The following is a 17,010-nucleotide window of genomic DNA, read 5'->3' on the forward strand; positions in this document are numbered from 1 at the left end:
ATTTCCGTACATAAAAAGCAATAATTATTACAGACTCTGGCAACAGACTCTGTATTTTTAACCGTGCCATATACGTGTTAAGATGAATGTACAAAAAAAAAATTTCAAAAGTTTCATAGTTGTAACTTTTGAGCAACGGCACAATTTGTGAAAACCTTAAAATTTGCTTCGTATGCCCATTAATGTTTGACATTGTAACCTTTTGCAAGATTACTTACAATCTGCTGAAAGAGCAAAAATTAAGCTTTCAAATGACATCTGGATGAGCCCGATAACTTCAAAAATAAGGAAGTTATGGTAATTTTAGTTCCATGTTGCTAAATGCCAAAAACTGAAGCAAAATTCATATTTTTCAAAAATTTCTCCCCGGTCCATTTCTCATTCAAAAGATTGAAAAAAAAAATAATTTACCGTAATTTCATTGGTATTAATGTATGAAAAATTTTTGAAGAGAATCTGACACATTGAAGCACGGTCATGGATTAAAATTAGGTGATTTGACATGGAATGATCCTTAAATCTTTTATTTTATATGTCGGTGGATTGGAAAATATTTGTATCCTTTCTCAAAGAAACCTTTGGATGTGCTTATACGAACATATAATTGGGATTATAAATTTTGTTAAATTTTATACACTCTTTCCAATATTATTTGCTCAGATTGCTTATTAACTTTCACAGGTTTTATACTAATTATTGTATAAATTCAGTTATTATACTCATCAACCTATTCTTACAAATATTTCTAATGAGTTATAATTTCCTTGTATTTGTAAATGTTTTTACATGTTTTGTGTTAAAACTCGGTTAAAATGTTCTAACTAGGTGTGACTCCGAAATTGAACCTTGAATCTGGGGATAACATATATCTCCTGAAAGGGTTTTTGGAGCAAATTTCAAAACAAGTTTCAATTCCTTGCTCGGAAGTGATCCGACTTATTCAGGGTTCGAAATATATAGAACAACTTGACCTATATATCCTGTATATAAAAGTAGTCCGCATGATTAGTAGATTAAGAATATAATATGCACTACCCAATTATATCATTTAGCAAGGTAATAAACCAAAAAGTGATTTTTTCCTATATTAGTAAACCTCACTATCACGCCGTAGAGTGGTAGTGAGATAGTGTGAGTTACACATCTTAAAATCCAAGGCCAAGTCCTGGCAGCACTATCTTGCCAGGCCCGTGACGTGTGAGTTACATGACTCTCACACATAGCCGAAAACTAAAACCAAACTTCAGTAAACAACGTCCAGTCAGGGACTTCTTCCCTCTCACTGTCCGGGCCTTGTCGTGGCTAGAGGGCTTAAACGATGAAGGGTGACAAACCGGGTTTATATAGCTACAAAGAAAGAGCTCTTCGGATCGAGTAAATGAGCTCAAATTACCAGCACGACTAGTTTTCACCTAATTACTAACTCAAAATCTATTGAACGTTTTTGTACCGTGTAATATATCAAACAACTCATCTACATGAAAATTGACAAATATATAATGAACGTACTGGTCTGACAACGTATGTAGGTGAAATCGTGTAGAATAGTAGTTCTCAATCTTTCCGATAACGCGGACCCCCTGTGGATTCTGAAAGTAATCTGCGGAACCCCTGTTCATTAGGAAAGTGACCCGCGGACCCCCTTGCAATGCTATATAAAATTTCACATGGTATTAGAAACTATACTGATTAGAATTACCACTAACAAGAAAAATATCAAGAAAAATATTGCAATAAGTGATTTATTCTAGAGATATATCTACATGATTGTTTCCTAGTGAACGAAATTTCAATTGAAAATACAGTAACTTTTAAGACTGAAAATCAATGTACTTTTTTTTTCTTTAAAGGAAATTCACTTGATAAACAATGTTCTCAAATGTGGGGTCACTACTATGAGGAAATAATTTTTTTCTGTTTTTTCATAAGTGGACTGAAATCCGGAATTCGTTTTATTCACCATCAATCTTAGATACGATTCCACATTAAAATGATTTCGCTTTCAGGCTCTAATGCTGCAAAGAGCAGAAAAGGTCTGTTCACATAAGTAAGTGGTAGGGAAAGGCATCAAATGTTGCAATGCTTTTTTTTTTTTTTTTTTTTTTTTTTTTTTTTTTTTTTTTTTTTTTTTAGACAACTCTTTATACTCACAGGGCAGAAATTTAGTAAAGTAAGAAAACATTTAAATTTAGAAACGTAAGTATAATTTCCAATTGCTTTCTTTTTAGTAACTTAAAATAATATTTCTTGCATAATAGCTATGAGTGCCATTTTATTATAACATATTTCAATTTTTAGGAATCGCGGATCCCCTGGCTACGTCCCACGGATCCCCAGGGGTCCGCGTACCCCACTTTGAGAACCACTTGCTGTAGAATATAGAAATTGAAATACGTGAACCGAATGTGTCACATGTAGCCATAACAATGAGTCACATTAGTTGTGATACCAAAGGACTTACTGTTCACTGAATATTATGGGCTTTCCTCAACTTTATAGGTCTACTAATATAGATATTTATAGTGAAATAATCACTTGTTTTTTGGTCTTATTACCTTGATATAGGATATAATTGAGTAGTGCATATTATATTCTTAATCTACTGGTCATGCAGATCCCTTTGATACATAGGACATGTAGGCCAAGTTGTTCTATATATTTCCAACCTTGAAGGGGTGGGGTCACTTCCGGACAAGGAATTGAAACTTGCTTTGGGACTTACTCGACATCGACAAACAGTTTCAGGAAATATATAGGTTATCCACACATTCAAGGTTCAACTTTGGAGTTATCCCTGACAAGATAAGAATTTTCCTAACATTTTGAATTAAATAATAATTCATGTAATTTTTAATCATTTTTTTTTTAGTTTTCTTGTAAAATTATTGAACTGGATTTTTCGTAAATATTTATGTTTTCTAATTTTTAATGCTGATTCAAACGCTTTTGCAACATTGATAGTAGTCTCGTCTTTAATGAGAATAGGAAACACACATTTAGAAAATGCATCGTTATTAAATATTTATAATTTTTATTTATTTTCGAAACACCTTTTAATATCCCACTTTCCATTTGTACAAGATCGACTTGCCAATTCGTTTTGTAACAACGTTTAATTTTTCAAAATTCGTTCGCAATGTTCTATGTATTTTTCAATAATTTCTAGTCTAATACCTTCTTCTAGTCAATCTTTCTTTACAAATTTTGTTTTAATATTAACTCATATAATATCGCATACCTTTGTTATCTTCCATTTTTCGTTTCTTCTATTCTAATGTTCTATTATAATGATAAACAATAAAATTGTCCTTCCATAATAGAATTTTTATCTGCTTGACACGTAATTATATCGTTCTTTACTAAGTTGAACGGTAAATTTCCAACAAAGAGTATTGTTAAAATATATTTAGAATGTATTTTTGTAGGCTTAAGCTTTAAACTACAGAGGTAATTAGCTTTAACCTTTAAACTACATTTGAAGCGTTTTCGTAAGGGTTTACAAAGAAGTCCATTTCTTTAATCCTATTTATCGAAGGCACATGAAACAAAACGTGTTACAAAAGTGATTGTAGTACAATTTCGAAATCGAAATATCCGTAGTTAAAACAAGAAACAGAGTATTTTGAAAACAAAATATCCCGTAGTTTATAGGTTAATGTCTTTTTCACACGAAAGCACTGAGTGGCGCAACTGCTTGTGAAGTATTGCTTTTAATTGGGGGTTTCGTACGGGTCAACTGCAGTTGTTGCTTCCACTGTTGCCGCCACCGTCTGCTCTAGTGCAACCATCTTAAGTGTCTGCAACCAGTGTGACCAATCAGCAAAAATATTTCGTGCTAACCTATTCAGAAAAAAAAGTACTAGATCTATGAAAAAAGTACTAAAATTTTATCTTCTATTGTTTCTCCCTATTTACGACATTTTAAGATATTAATATCTTATTAGACGGTTTCCAGCAGCTCACCCTCCTCTTTAGATGGGGAAAGGAACCCCATATTCTTGAAAGAACCCCAAACTTTAAATTTTTTACAGTCAAAATTCGATACAAATCGTCCAAACCATTTACACCCTCCGAATTTTGACTTTACACTCCCAAACTAAAAATCATGGCGGAATTCCTGCTTAATTGTCCTATTAGATCTCACTGTAAAACAACTAAAGTAACACAAGTATGACAAATATACAGGATGTCGGGAGAAAACAAGAAATATCAGGAAATGAACTTATTGAGAAACATCGAGTTTCAATTCCTTAATAGCCTACTGTTTAAACGGATCACCAAGTATGTAATGTTGTTTACTGAGGTCATTTATTAGTTGGAGGAAGCGACCGGACGGCGCCTATGTCCCACTTCCGCTCTTGTAAATACCATTGTCGAAAAAACAGAGAAAAAGTTACCAGCAATAGTGATATTTTCGTACATTGTTAAGTTTCCATGAGATCCCTTTTTCTCTCCCAAATGTAGTTATGAGAAGAGGAGGAGAAAAGTACTAGATTTGTTAATGGACGTATTAGAACACTAAATTATTATAAAAGGTACTAGATATAGTACGAAAGTACTAGCGGTGGTCCAGGCCGGTAGCCAGCCCAAAAATGTAGGGGGAGCGGCTGAAGTTAGGGGGGGGCCCGATCCAACCATTTATAGTTCATCACCAAATTATAGTGCATTTGCAAGCCTACTGTAAAACTTTTAGGGGGGGTCAGCGAAAATTTAGGGGGGCCCGGCCCCCTAGACCTTCCTGGATACGGCCTGCGGTGGTCACATTCTCTGCAACTCGTGAAGAAGCATTGTCTTAAATGGAAGTTTTCGTACAGGGCAATTGCAGCTGCTGCCACTGCGCAAGATTGCGAATGTATTTTTTGTAAAAAATAAAATAAAATAAATAAAGTTGGATTACGATCAGAAACGAAAAATGCACAATTGTTTATTTACCTTATTTTACACCATGTACTGGTGTTCTCGACTGTGTTGAAACAGCTATAGGATATTTTATATTAATATGCGGCATTATCACTGTGATGAACGCTAATATACCAGGAACAGATGGTTGCCTGCTTCATTATATTACTAAAATCTTCCAGATTACTTTGTAATACTGACATTTGTGTGACGTGCAACGTACTCACGGGAGCTAACTTTATAGTAGTTTATTATATTTTGTTCTTCGTATATTAATCATAAGATTTCCAACCACATCTATTTCCCAAATTAAGCATTTCCGGAATCTATTATTATTATTATTATTATTATTATTATTATTATTATTATTATTATTATTATTATTATTATTATTATTAATTTTCAACCTCAAAGTAAAGAAATAAAGAAAGGAAATGTGTTGTTGACAAAACCAAACATACATCGATGGGATTCCTCGTGACTAAGTGGTTAGAACTTCGCTGCTTACGCACAAGGCCGGGTTTGATTCCCGGTGATAGGTACTGTGATTGAAAAATGAAATGTAATCTTTCAGTTTAACGTCCCATAAGTATGCCCGTTACGCTAAGAGAGACGATAATTGAAGCAAATGAATGATGATGGAAGAATTGGTAAAGTGACAATGTGGGAGGAAACTGAATAACCGAGGAAACCCACTGACACGATGTTACCCACTACAAACTTATTTGGTCGGGCATCGAACCATGTCCTTCACGCTAAACGCTCTACCACTGAATCATTGTGACCCCTACTGTGGTTTGAATTAAAGCTACAGATCTACGTCTAATAACACTAGCCTGCGATGATTTTATTGCGTAAGTGCAATATATTTCTGTGATGTGGTGATTGCCACCTAAGACGAAGAGTAAGGTTAGTTTTGTCTCATCACATCACATTTTGTGACAAAATCGAGATAATCGTTTTACCTATTCGTTCATATGCGTCTCAAACCAGGAGGACTAAACATCCTGATTGGCTGAAATGCTATTACTCTCATGGCATGAAATTTTGTAGCAGTAGCTAAACAACAGCTTGTCGTGTCCGTCTAGCGGTACGGTACGACAGTAAAGCCTAGCTGCATTGTTTTGTTTAATATATTGCTTTTCCTGCGAATGATTCATACAGTTTCGTTGTAAACTACCTAATTGTGCTCGGTGCTTTGAAGCCGTGGTGTGTGCTTAGTATTTAGTGTCGAAAGTGAATTGCTTGTTCGTGGAGTTTTCGGAATGCAGCGTCGAGATTGTAAGAATAATCCAGATATGTTCTCTTATATATGTGGGACATTTGTGCCCATAAAACAACGGCGCAATTAACTTCCTTTGTGCAAAAGACTTATCTTGCGTATTTTAGTATAACATTGGGAGATCAGGACAAGAGGTTTGTCGAACAGGCATTGAATAACTACGGCAATGGATGAAAGGTGAAAGACGAGCATTGCCGTTTGGAATCCCCACTGTGTGGCATGAGCCAACTGACCACAGCACCAATTGCTACTTTTGTTCTGTGAATATGAAAGGTCTCAACAGTAGGAACAGGGCTAAAATTGCTTGCCCAACTACAATTCAATCCGCCAGTTTACCAGTATCCCATGGTCCTGACGTACTTGTCCCACAGCCACCAGACCAATTAAACGAAGCCTCTTCCGAATCTCCTTGTGACAACAATGACGATTCAGACTTTGACCCACAAGAATCAACAGAGCCTATACTTTTCGAACAGAGTGGTTTAAAGAATTTAGTTCGTGACCTTGGTCTCACAAAGGAATCTGCTGAACTACTGCGATCACGACTAAAGGGGGGAAACTTGTTGATACCTGAGACGACGTACTATTGGTACAGGCATCGTGCACAAGAATTTGCTGCTTTCTTTTCTGGAGAACAACATTCCGGAGTTAATACTACAATTAGGATCGCCTGACTATGATCGATCCCAATGCAGACTTTTCATCGATGCTTTCAAGCGGAGTTTCAAATGTGTACTCCCACACAACGGGAACAAGCTAGCATCCACTCCAGTTGCTAGCATCCACTCCAGTTGTCATGAGGGAAAGCTACGACAACATTGATTTGATGTTAAACAAGATAAAGTACCACGAACATCAATGGCAAATATGTGAGGATTTTAAGGTCATCGGTCTTCTGTTGGGTCAACAGTCAGGCTATACCAAATCCCCAAGCTTTCTGTGTGAGTGGGACAGTCAGGCAAGGCCAGTCTATTGGACTCAAAAGGAATGGCCAGATAGGCAGTGGAATGTTGGTTCGAAAAACTTAAAACGTGCAGGTCTTGTTAATGCACATGATGTACTTTTAACTCCCCTTCACATTAAGCTTGGCTTAATAAAGCAATTTGTAAAACCTCTAGATACTGAAAGTGAGTACTTCAAATATCTGTGTCAAAAATTTCTTGGCATCAGTAATACAAAGATTAAGAGGGCATCTTCGATGGGCCAGATATTAGGGAACCTTTTAGTGACGCAAATTTTGAAAATGTCATGGACCAGAACGAGCGATCAGCATGGCAAGCTTTCCGAGATGCAGGAAAAACTTTCTTGGCAACAGAAATGATCCAAACTATAAAGACATGGTGGAAAAAATGCTACTGTGTTTTAAAGAATTGGGTTGTAACATGAGTTTGAAAGTGCATATGCTGTTTTCCCATTTGGACTATTTTCCAGACAATCTTGGAGTCGTGAGTGAGGAACAAGGAGAAAAATTTCATCAGGACCTCAAGGAACTCGAACGACGTTATCAAGGAAATTGGAATTCCAACAGGCTTGCCGACTACTGGTTGTTGCAGGGAGAAGATTTTGTCACTAGTCACAAGCGGGCCGCGACAAGACGCAGTTTCTCAGGGAAGAGGCCTAAAACCCACTAGTGTGGATATTTTGTGTGGTATGTCATGACCTATGGGTGCGTTATTTCCTCCTTTAAAATGGCGCAGATGAGGGCACAAATTCAAAAACACTATGTAGTTTACGTTTGCTTGGTTTAAGAGTCTTACTGTTTTATAGTGAATGCTTATCCATAAACATTGCTCTTTTTTCCCGTTGTCTTGCCTTGTTTGTTTCTAATATCGTGATTACGAGTTAACTTACTGTCGCACACAGCACTAGAAATACAAATATAAGATATTAATATTGTTTGTATTAGTAAGTGTACCAGTATTCGTAGCATGTTATGAATAGCAATAAACCATTAGATACATTGATATTGGCAATGTTAATATGCAATTTGCAAGAAAACCTGATGTGCAATGACTAAACCGAGTTTTGTTCTGAATTCTGTACACCCGAAATATGAAAGGTGGCATACTATACTTCATGCAATGATCCAAAAGTTAAAATTCGCAGGCTAGTGTAATGGCTACTAGTACCTAGGTGCTAAATAGAACTATTTCTGTATATTTCTTGTGTCCTCGCAAGAAAAAAATACATGGGTGTTGAAAGAAATTAAAACAGGAAAAAGGAAAAAAAAGTGTCTGTCTGATATCAGTTGCTTGGTTGGTTCATATTAGTGGCGCTACTCGGTGACCCAACTTAGTGTCTGCGTGTGAAAAGTACCTAATTCCATATGCATTATTTTGCCATTATAGAGACATTATAGAGACATTTCTAACCATTAATAAATTAAATACTCTGGACATTGGATTTTTAATATTTTTACTGTTGTGTTGAAAGTACTCGTATTACTATTATTAGTAATAATCTTATAAGAAATGCTCTCGAACTCTGAAACGGTTTAGAAAATCTCAAAGCATATATATACATACGAGGGCTGTCTAAAAAGTATCCGACCTTTGGCCAGAAAAATAGTTGCGGATACCTGACAGATTTGGAACCCTAATCCCCTTCAAAGTAGCCCCTTGTGCTTCCACACACTTAGCCCACCGATCCTTCCACTGCTGGAAACACCGCTGGAAGTCTTCTTTTGGAATGTTGTTCAGCTCCGTCGTCGTGTTCCGCATGTATGTCTTCTCTACTCTCAAAACGGGATCCCTTCAGAGGCGTCTTCAATTTTGGAAACAACCAGAAGTCACAAGGAGCCAGGTCTGGAGAGTAGGGAGGTTGGCGAACGGTTGTAATTCCATGTTTGGCTAAGAACGTGTGGATCAATTGGGATGAATGTGCTGGGGCGTTGTCATGATGGACGTGCCAGTTCTTCGCTGTCCACATGTCTGGTCTTTTCCCCGGACTGCGTCACGGAGTCGCCTGAGAACATCTTGATAGTACTCCTTTGTCACTGTTTGTCCTTCCGGTGCATACTCGTGAGGCACAATTCCACGGGCATCGAAGAAAACAGTCAGCAACACCTTGATTTTGCTTCGCACCTGCCGCGCTTTCTTCGGCCTTGGAGAATCGGGATGCTTCCATTGAGACGATTGTTGTTTTGTTTCTGGGTCGTACCCGTACACCCATGACTCATCTCCAGTTATCACGGAATTCAGATACCCAGGATCAGTGTTGGTGGTGTCCAGAAGGTCCTGTGCAACGTCAAAACGGGTGTCTTATTGTTCCTGAGACAACAACTTGGGTACAAATTTAGCAGCCACTCGTTTCATGTTCAAATCGTCACGCAAAATTGCATGTGCAGAATCTTTACTCACTCCAACATCTTCTGCAATCTCCCGCACTGTCAAACGGCGATCTGCCATCACCAAATTTCGCACCCGCTCAACAACAGCTGCATTCCGAGCAGTTTGGGGCTTGCCGCTACGCTGCTCACTCTCGACTGATGTGCGGCCATCTTTGAATCGGTTGAACCATTGTTTAATTTGTGTTACACCCATCGCATCTTCTCCAAACACCTGCTGAATCTTACGAATTGTTTGGCTTTGAGAATCACCCAGCCTTTGACAGAATTTGATGCAGTATCTTTGCTCAATTCGTTCAGTCATCTTGCGAGAAACACTAAATCCGACGAACACTACCAACAGCACCTCACTTCGCGACCACCAGCTCACGACTGGCACATGCGAACGCGGTGAAAAAATTCAAGCATGCGCATTAAGGTTCTTCCTTCCACCGTGCACGGTGGCGCCGCCTGAGAATCACTACTTTGCGTGGAAAAAATTAAGGTCGGATACTTTTTAGACAGGCCTCGTATATATATATATATATATATATATATATATATATATATATATATATATATATATATATATATATATATATATATATATATATATATATATATATATATATATATACTAGGATACCACTAGTACGCTTGTAATCGCGGATAAATTAATATCAAATTTGAAGTTCAGTGGTTTTCTTTTCGGCATTTATTCCGAAGTTGGGCGTCCGCTTTCGCCACGTTTCTTCGCTGTTGTCTCCTTTGCACACTTTCTGCAATTTGTTATTAGGTTCATTAATCCGTGCTCTTCGCAAACTTTTAAAAGATTTCGTTCGTTATCAACGTATTGCTTCACAAATGTTAAAACTGTTACTTCATTGCCCTTGTACGTTCGCCATGTTGATAACATAAATGCTCATTTCTTTCCCACAATGCAACTGTTTTGTTACCTTGCGCCAAGTAGTTCCCTCCGCTCGCCGTATAGTCCCACCGCTTATATATAACAAATAAACAGATTTTTTCGAGACTCTCATACATTATCAAGCACACAAATGATCAAATTATCCATATCTTTCCTGTAAATTTTAAAAAAATTGCTTTAAACGGACGCCCAACTTTGGAATTTAACCCTTCTTTTCAAATAAATTGTTATACTTGTATATTACCTATAACATATATATCTAATTTCTATATTTTTTCAGCATTTATTCTTTACGTGATGAAAATATGGAAACACCATCTAATTTTCTAGAAGAGATGTATAGATGGAGCTTTGAATGTAAGTTCTTATTAGATCACCATGTACAATAACGTAAAGTGTATTTATTTAATATTTATAAAGGAAATGTACAACATAATTAATTATTTAAAATATTATACTACAGGAGTGAATTTTATATCGCAAAAATTATTATAAGATATTTAACTGTTAGTATGACTATTATAGTAATTATAAATCGTGGTTATAAATACTGTCATTTTCACTGGTAAAGTTAAAGTAGTTTCTGCTTCTCAGCGTTGCCAATGTGTGTGTAATTACACAAAATGTGTGCAATTTTGTCCTGTGTGTGTATTTTGTGTGTAGTTTGGCACAATTCATAATTTTGATCATTGATTATTTTTGCGAATTTCCTTTCATTCAAATATTAGTTTCTACTTTTACCCCTGATAATTGCCTTCTAAAAACTACGAGCGCCAACACCTGACTCCAAGGTTGTAGATAAAACCTATCTTGCTTTCTTGGGACCTCACTTCTTGTTTCCAGAAGCGGAGTCCACATTCCCAACCAAAGCCGCTTTGTTCAAGCAAAGCAATATAAATGAATGACCCTCGATGTTGGCCAAAACATAAGGCATAGGGAGGTAAGAAGTCTTTTTTGTTTTCGAACCACTGGTCAAGGAGATGTCATTTTGCACACAGATGAGCATCAGAGTGAAAGAGAGAGATGGGAGGTCTTTTATTAAACGAAGGACAAAAATTAAAAATAAATAAATAAAATAAAAGAGAAAAAGAGAGAAGTTAAATCATTACTCTTTCATTCCGCTTTCTATTTATTTTACTTTCCAAATTTAGTTCATCATGAAGTATGTTCTCGGCATTCGCGTGCCAAAAAACGGAGACCTTGGAAAATTTTTGTTAGAGTTAACGGCGGCGGTAGGATTTGAAAGAGTTGCTGTCTTTCTATATGGTTAACTGTATGGTTAACCATACGTATAGTTAACTCTAATTAAATAAACTTTATCCATCTATGGACACTGAAAGAAAAAGCCGCCAAATTTTGTTTCAATGAAGGGAAAGAATATATGTCTCTCTTTTAACACATAGAACCAGTCCTACCATGTCTTGATATTTTTAACGGTCAGATAAGATAAGGGGAGGATAAAACTGGTCACAGTAGAATTGCGTTATTTTGTATAAGGTATGAGTTACTACTGCGACCAAGTTATCTGACTGCATCAACTGGTGTGGCTTGACTAAGGTAAAAGCTTAGTAAGATGACCGGTCGATGTCCAATTAAAAAATTTAGTACATTGAAAGTAAAAAGAAAGTGACAATGGGCTTGAAGAAGTTGACGGTTTTACTATAATAATAATAATAATAATAATAAAATCAAACTCTGAGTCTGAACAATGGCTGGTGGATGTAAATCATTAAGCACAATATAGCTACATATAGATAAGTAGTTATGTATTGTGCAATTTTGTGTGCACTGAGAAAAAAAATTGTAGGTGGCATACTTAAAAACGTAGGTTACATTCGTAATTCCTGTAGTTTCTGGACTTAACGTACAACCGTATATAACATCCTGCAGCAAACGTATAGCTGAAAAAGTATGTATTATACGTACTGTCTGCATAAGTGCAATGACGTCATTCGTGTGACGTCATCTGCAGTAACAAGTATATACGGAGATGATATCTAGCTTTGTGACGTCAGGGTCGTATGTAGCATGTGGGTTAATAATGACGACATACACTGACTATCAGGACGGAGCATGATTTCAAGAAGTATGCAATATACGTTCTGTACGTATGTTTCTTGCGTTCAACCCCGAGACAGCATTTATATTGTACTTGTGCCCCATACGTACGACTAGATACAGTATACGTATTGTACGTATGTATTATACAGATTTTCCTTATGTCGCACACAGCTTGTCCAGATACAGCATACAGAATATCCGTATGCACCATACAGAGTGCATATATGTAGCTTACAGACTGTCTGCATGCAGCATATAGATTATACGTATGTCGCGTACAGGTTGGCCATATGTAATGTATAGATCGGATGTATATAGCTAATAGGTTGTCCATATGAAATATACAGATTTTACCTGTATCGAATACGTATTGCCTTCTTGTCATGTATTGATCGGACATATGCAGGATCTAGAGTGTACGTATAGTGCACCATTATTAAAGTGCTGCAACATACTGCAAAGTGCATGATACATTCTTACTGTAATGTTGTCAAATATTGTTTTACTCTGTATGAAAACAAAAATAGCTTAAAATATGGTTGATCTCCTTTGTGCCAATAATAATAAAATTAACAATACTACACTTTTCAAATCTTAGTTTGGAGCAGTGAAACTGTCCAAAGAAATGTATTTACCTGCAGGGTGTCCTATAAGTTTGAGCTTCCTGCTAATTCGTTGGAAAGCTACTGCAAAGTCAAGTGTTAAAAAGTGACACAAGCGTTAATTTTAAAATTATGGGCACAAAGCAGGGGCGGATCCAGGACGGACTTCTGGGGGGGCGGTCGGCGGTAATACTGCTACTTTTAAGAGCTCCAAACTTGTTATGGATGGGTTTATTTATATATAAAATAAGAAAGTTTCCTCTTGTGGGGGGGGGGCGATCGCCCCGATCGCCCCCCTCTGGATCCGCCCCTGGCACAAAGGAGGTTAACCATATATTAAACTATTTTCGTTTCCATACAGAGTAAATCAATATGTGATATATTACTGTAAGAATTTATCATATGGTTTGCAGTTAGTTAGTTGCAGCACCTCAATAATAATGCAAAATGCACAGCCTTATACAATCCTATATTCAAACTCAAACAAGATTTACGTACAATCATTTATTAAGCTGTTATCATCCATTGCTTGTACGATATAAAGATTATTTTACCTCATTCTTTTCCTTAATAGTATCTTCTACTAAAGTGCAGTTGTTACCACAAGAGGCCTGAATAGAATTTTCCAGAAATAACTTCTCTGTACATTTTAATTAACAGGTATGTCTTTTTTTTTTTTTAAATGTCGCAATAATTAAAAGTGTGGTGTCAGCCGGAAACGTATTCGCTTACAATATGATTCCTACTCAGTACTCGCCATTAAAAATAAAACACCAAGAAGGAGACTGGATAGATGCGCCAAAGTTCCCAGGCCGATACCTAATAGTAAGTGCAGAATACTCTTAAACGTTCGCTGTATTCGCTGTGTGACAACGTGGTGACAGCGGAGGCGTTGTGCAGCCATCGACTAAACATATTTATTCTTCCCTGCTATAGACATTCTGCAAATTTGGACTTTCCTGGATGCATCCTTCTTAGTGCAACATTTTAAGGAAAGAGCAATTTAACAGTCTCATACATTGCTTAAAGAAAGAGCAATGATTCTCAGAATTACTCGGAAGATATATATACACAATAATTTAAAACGGTTATTTCAAACTTTGCAATTCAAAGCACGAAAAGAACTATAGATAAAGGAACACTGATTTTAGCCAAATAGTAATTAGTAAACTCAATCACACTCAGTACCATTAGTTGCTTGGTGTTATCCGTAAGTCAGAGATCACGGTATCTCATTTCGTGTAGATTTTTGCATTTGTTTAACGCTAAAAATGTATTTTATCGCTAATTGAACCCAGTACCATATATATACCGACAGGACGTACCTTAGTCACAAGGTGACATGAGTGAAACACTAAACTATTCGATTGACACCTGCGGCCTTGTCAACACTAGAGAAAGTTACAAAGTGATTAAGTAAATACGGAACATAGTTCATACAAAGTATAGCGATGTATGAAGTCTCCGTTTCATACGACTTGGACAAAAGGATACACCTGAAATAGCAATAAAGAAATATATAATGATTTCTCTGGATAATTTGGATTAGTCCAGAATTCGAACACACACACGCTGGTAAGTCCAACATTTTTTTTTTTAAACTTCTTTCTTCGGATTCCCAATAAAGTTGACTACTGAAAAGCTGAGTTATAGATTCTGTATTAAAACAACACCTTCGCTAGACATGTTAAGTATACACATTGTCTTACATACAGAACAATACATTAGTTATTAATGCATGTCTGAAATAATAGTGCTTCGTATAGAATTTTACTTCATCCAATCGCAATAGCACAAAGATAAAAAATATTGCTAGGGATAATGTTCTTATTACAGAGAAAAAGAATTAAAATGACTTAACATTAACAATCATTTTCTTTAAACAGAGACAATATTTTATTATAATTTATGGAAGAAAGAAATAATTTGTAGTACAGTATCTTTATTAGGGTTATATATTCGTACAAAATAATGTAAGTACAACTGAGTCTGTCTTCAGAAAGGGCGTACTTTTAGCCACAACCTACACTGCTTCTTTTGACTGTCTTTCAAGCAGAATCCTGGTTTGATGCACGAAATACCTGCAACAAAATTCAGAAAATATTTAAAATGTTATATTCAGTGTGCTTAATTTGGTTGTACTTAACAATACAAAGTATCTTAACATTTTTGAGATTAAATGGACAAAATCTGTTCGGTCAGGTATGGACTTTTGGGTTGCACGTAGAAAAACTATGAAGTGTTTATTGATGCTGAACAACAACTCAAAATGTATTACCATTCAAAAGTAAGTGGGTACCTCAGTGGTGTTCGGGCTACCATGGGGTACCTAATGTTTGTATTTTTTAGATATATGAAAATATATGTCTCTAAAATGTAAGGAACTGACATCTGTTTACCGAAAACCTCAACTCGGTAAGCCTTATGGATATCGAGATATGGGAAAATAAAGAGCGACACTACAGAACTGTGGAGTTTGCGTACTAGATGGTGCAGTTTCGGAAACGTAATTACGAGGGCATACAACAACCTCAAAAGTAGTTTCAATTAAATACACTACACACACGCCCTGATGGGGGTTTTCGGGTACCATGATATTCCCAGAACTCTCATTTCTAAATATTCTAAAATATGTCTTAATAACGTTTTAAAGAACGTTAGAGGTGTGTGTTTACCGAAACCGCAAGTCGGTACGCCTAACAGTTACCGAAATATGGTGAAATAAAAAGCGACACCATAGGTACGTGGAGCTTGCATATTAGACAGTACAATTTAGAAAATTAATTAAAATATGACTATCAAGATATTGTCAAATAAAGGGAGGATCCATATAGTTATGGGGTTTTCGTGTTAGGTGGTAAAATTTCCGAAACCGGTCATGTAAAGTTAATAAGCATCAGTAGCAATTTCATCTTAAAATAATTAGGTATTTCCATGGAGTTTAAGAACATCATGGGGTCTACCAAGATTAAATTTTAAAAGTTTTGTAAAATATATTTTGACATTTGTAAAGAGTATTAGAAATATGTATTTACCTAAAAGTTCCAGCTAGTACATCTAGCAGCTAGAGAGACACCATACAATAAAAGCGTATTAGATCTTGAAATTTCAGAAAACAATTATTGATCCTAACAAAAGTTAAATAAGATGGTACTTATATGGATTAAGTGAGTACCTCAGACTCGTCAGTACAATTTCGATCGAAAGATTAATTCAGCTCTAAATTTTCTTTGGACAATTCCAAGCGTTCATCGGGCTCTGAAATAAAGTGAACATTTTTGTCAATATCTAATATAGCAAGCGAGATATAAGGAATTATGCATTTTATGACGTCGTAAAAATAGAGACCCACATGGATTTGTACTTTTGAGTATTTGCTGTAAGAAGAAGAAATTTTAGAAAACAACCGTATATACCTTAATAGACAATTAAATGGGCGAGGGCACGATGGCTTAGGGGTAGAGTGCTTACCTCTAGTGTATTGGGTTCTTGGTTCGATCCACGGTCAAGTCAGTTTGTAGTGCACATCGTATTCGTGGGTTTTCTCGGGGTACTCTCTTTCCTCCCACCTTTGCATTCCATCAATTCTGTCAACAACATTCACTTGCTTTAATCATAATCTCCTTGAGACTAAAATGCATAATCGTGGGTCGCTACACTGAAATATTTCCTTTTATTTAATTTTAAAATTAAATAGGGAGTTAAGTATGATCGTATCTCTACAGGTTAAGTGAATACTCTAATAGTTTCTGCAAAAAAAGATTAGTTAAATACCCTACCACTAAGCTACTGTGTCCCCGCCCACTGAATTGTCTATTAAGGTATATACAGTAGTTTTCTGAATTTTTTTCTTATAGGAAAGAGCCAAAAGTACAAATCCGTAAAGATCTCTGTTTTTACGTCATAAAATATA

General features: G+C 36.2%; 1 protein-coding gene across 2 annotated transcripts in view; it reads left to right on the top strand.

The window, feature by feature from the left end:
* LOC145669653 (putative cytochrome P450 49a1) overlaps window positions 1-17,010 on the top strand; it is a 117,189-nt gene that overhangs the window by 38,136 nt on the left and 62,043 nt on the right. For both annotated transcript variants that reach the window (XM_081737903.1, XM_081737904.1), the window contains exon 5: window positions 10,715-10,791. In XM_081737903.1, coding sequence (XP_081594029.1) covers window positions 10,715-10,791 — 77 coding nt within the window. The remainder of the gene's footprint in view (window positions 1-10,714; window positions 10,792-17,010) is intronic.

This window comes from Thermobia domestica, chromosome 14 (assembly GCF_964235325.1).
Source record: "Thermobia domestica chromosome 14, izTheDome1.hap1.1, whole genome shotgun sequence".
NCBI classification, from domain to species: domain Eukaryota; kingdom Metazoa; phylum Arthropoda; class Insecta; order Zygentoma; family Lepismatidae; genus Thermobia; species Thermobia domestica.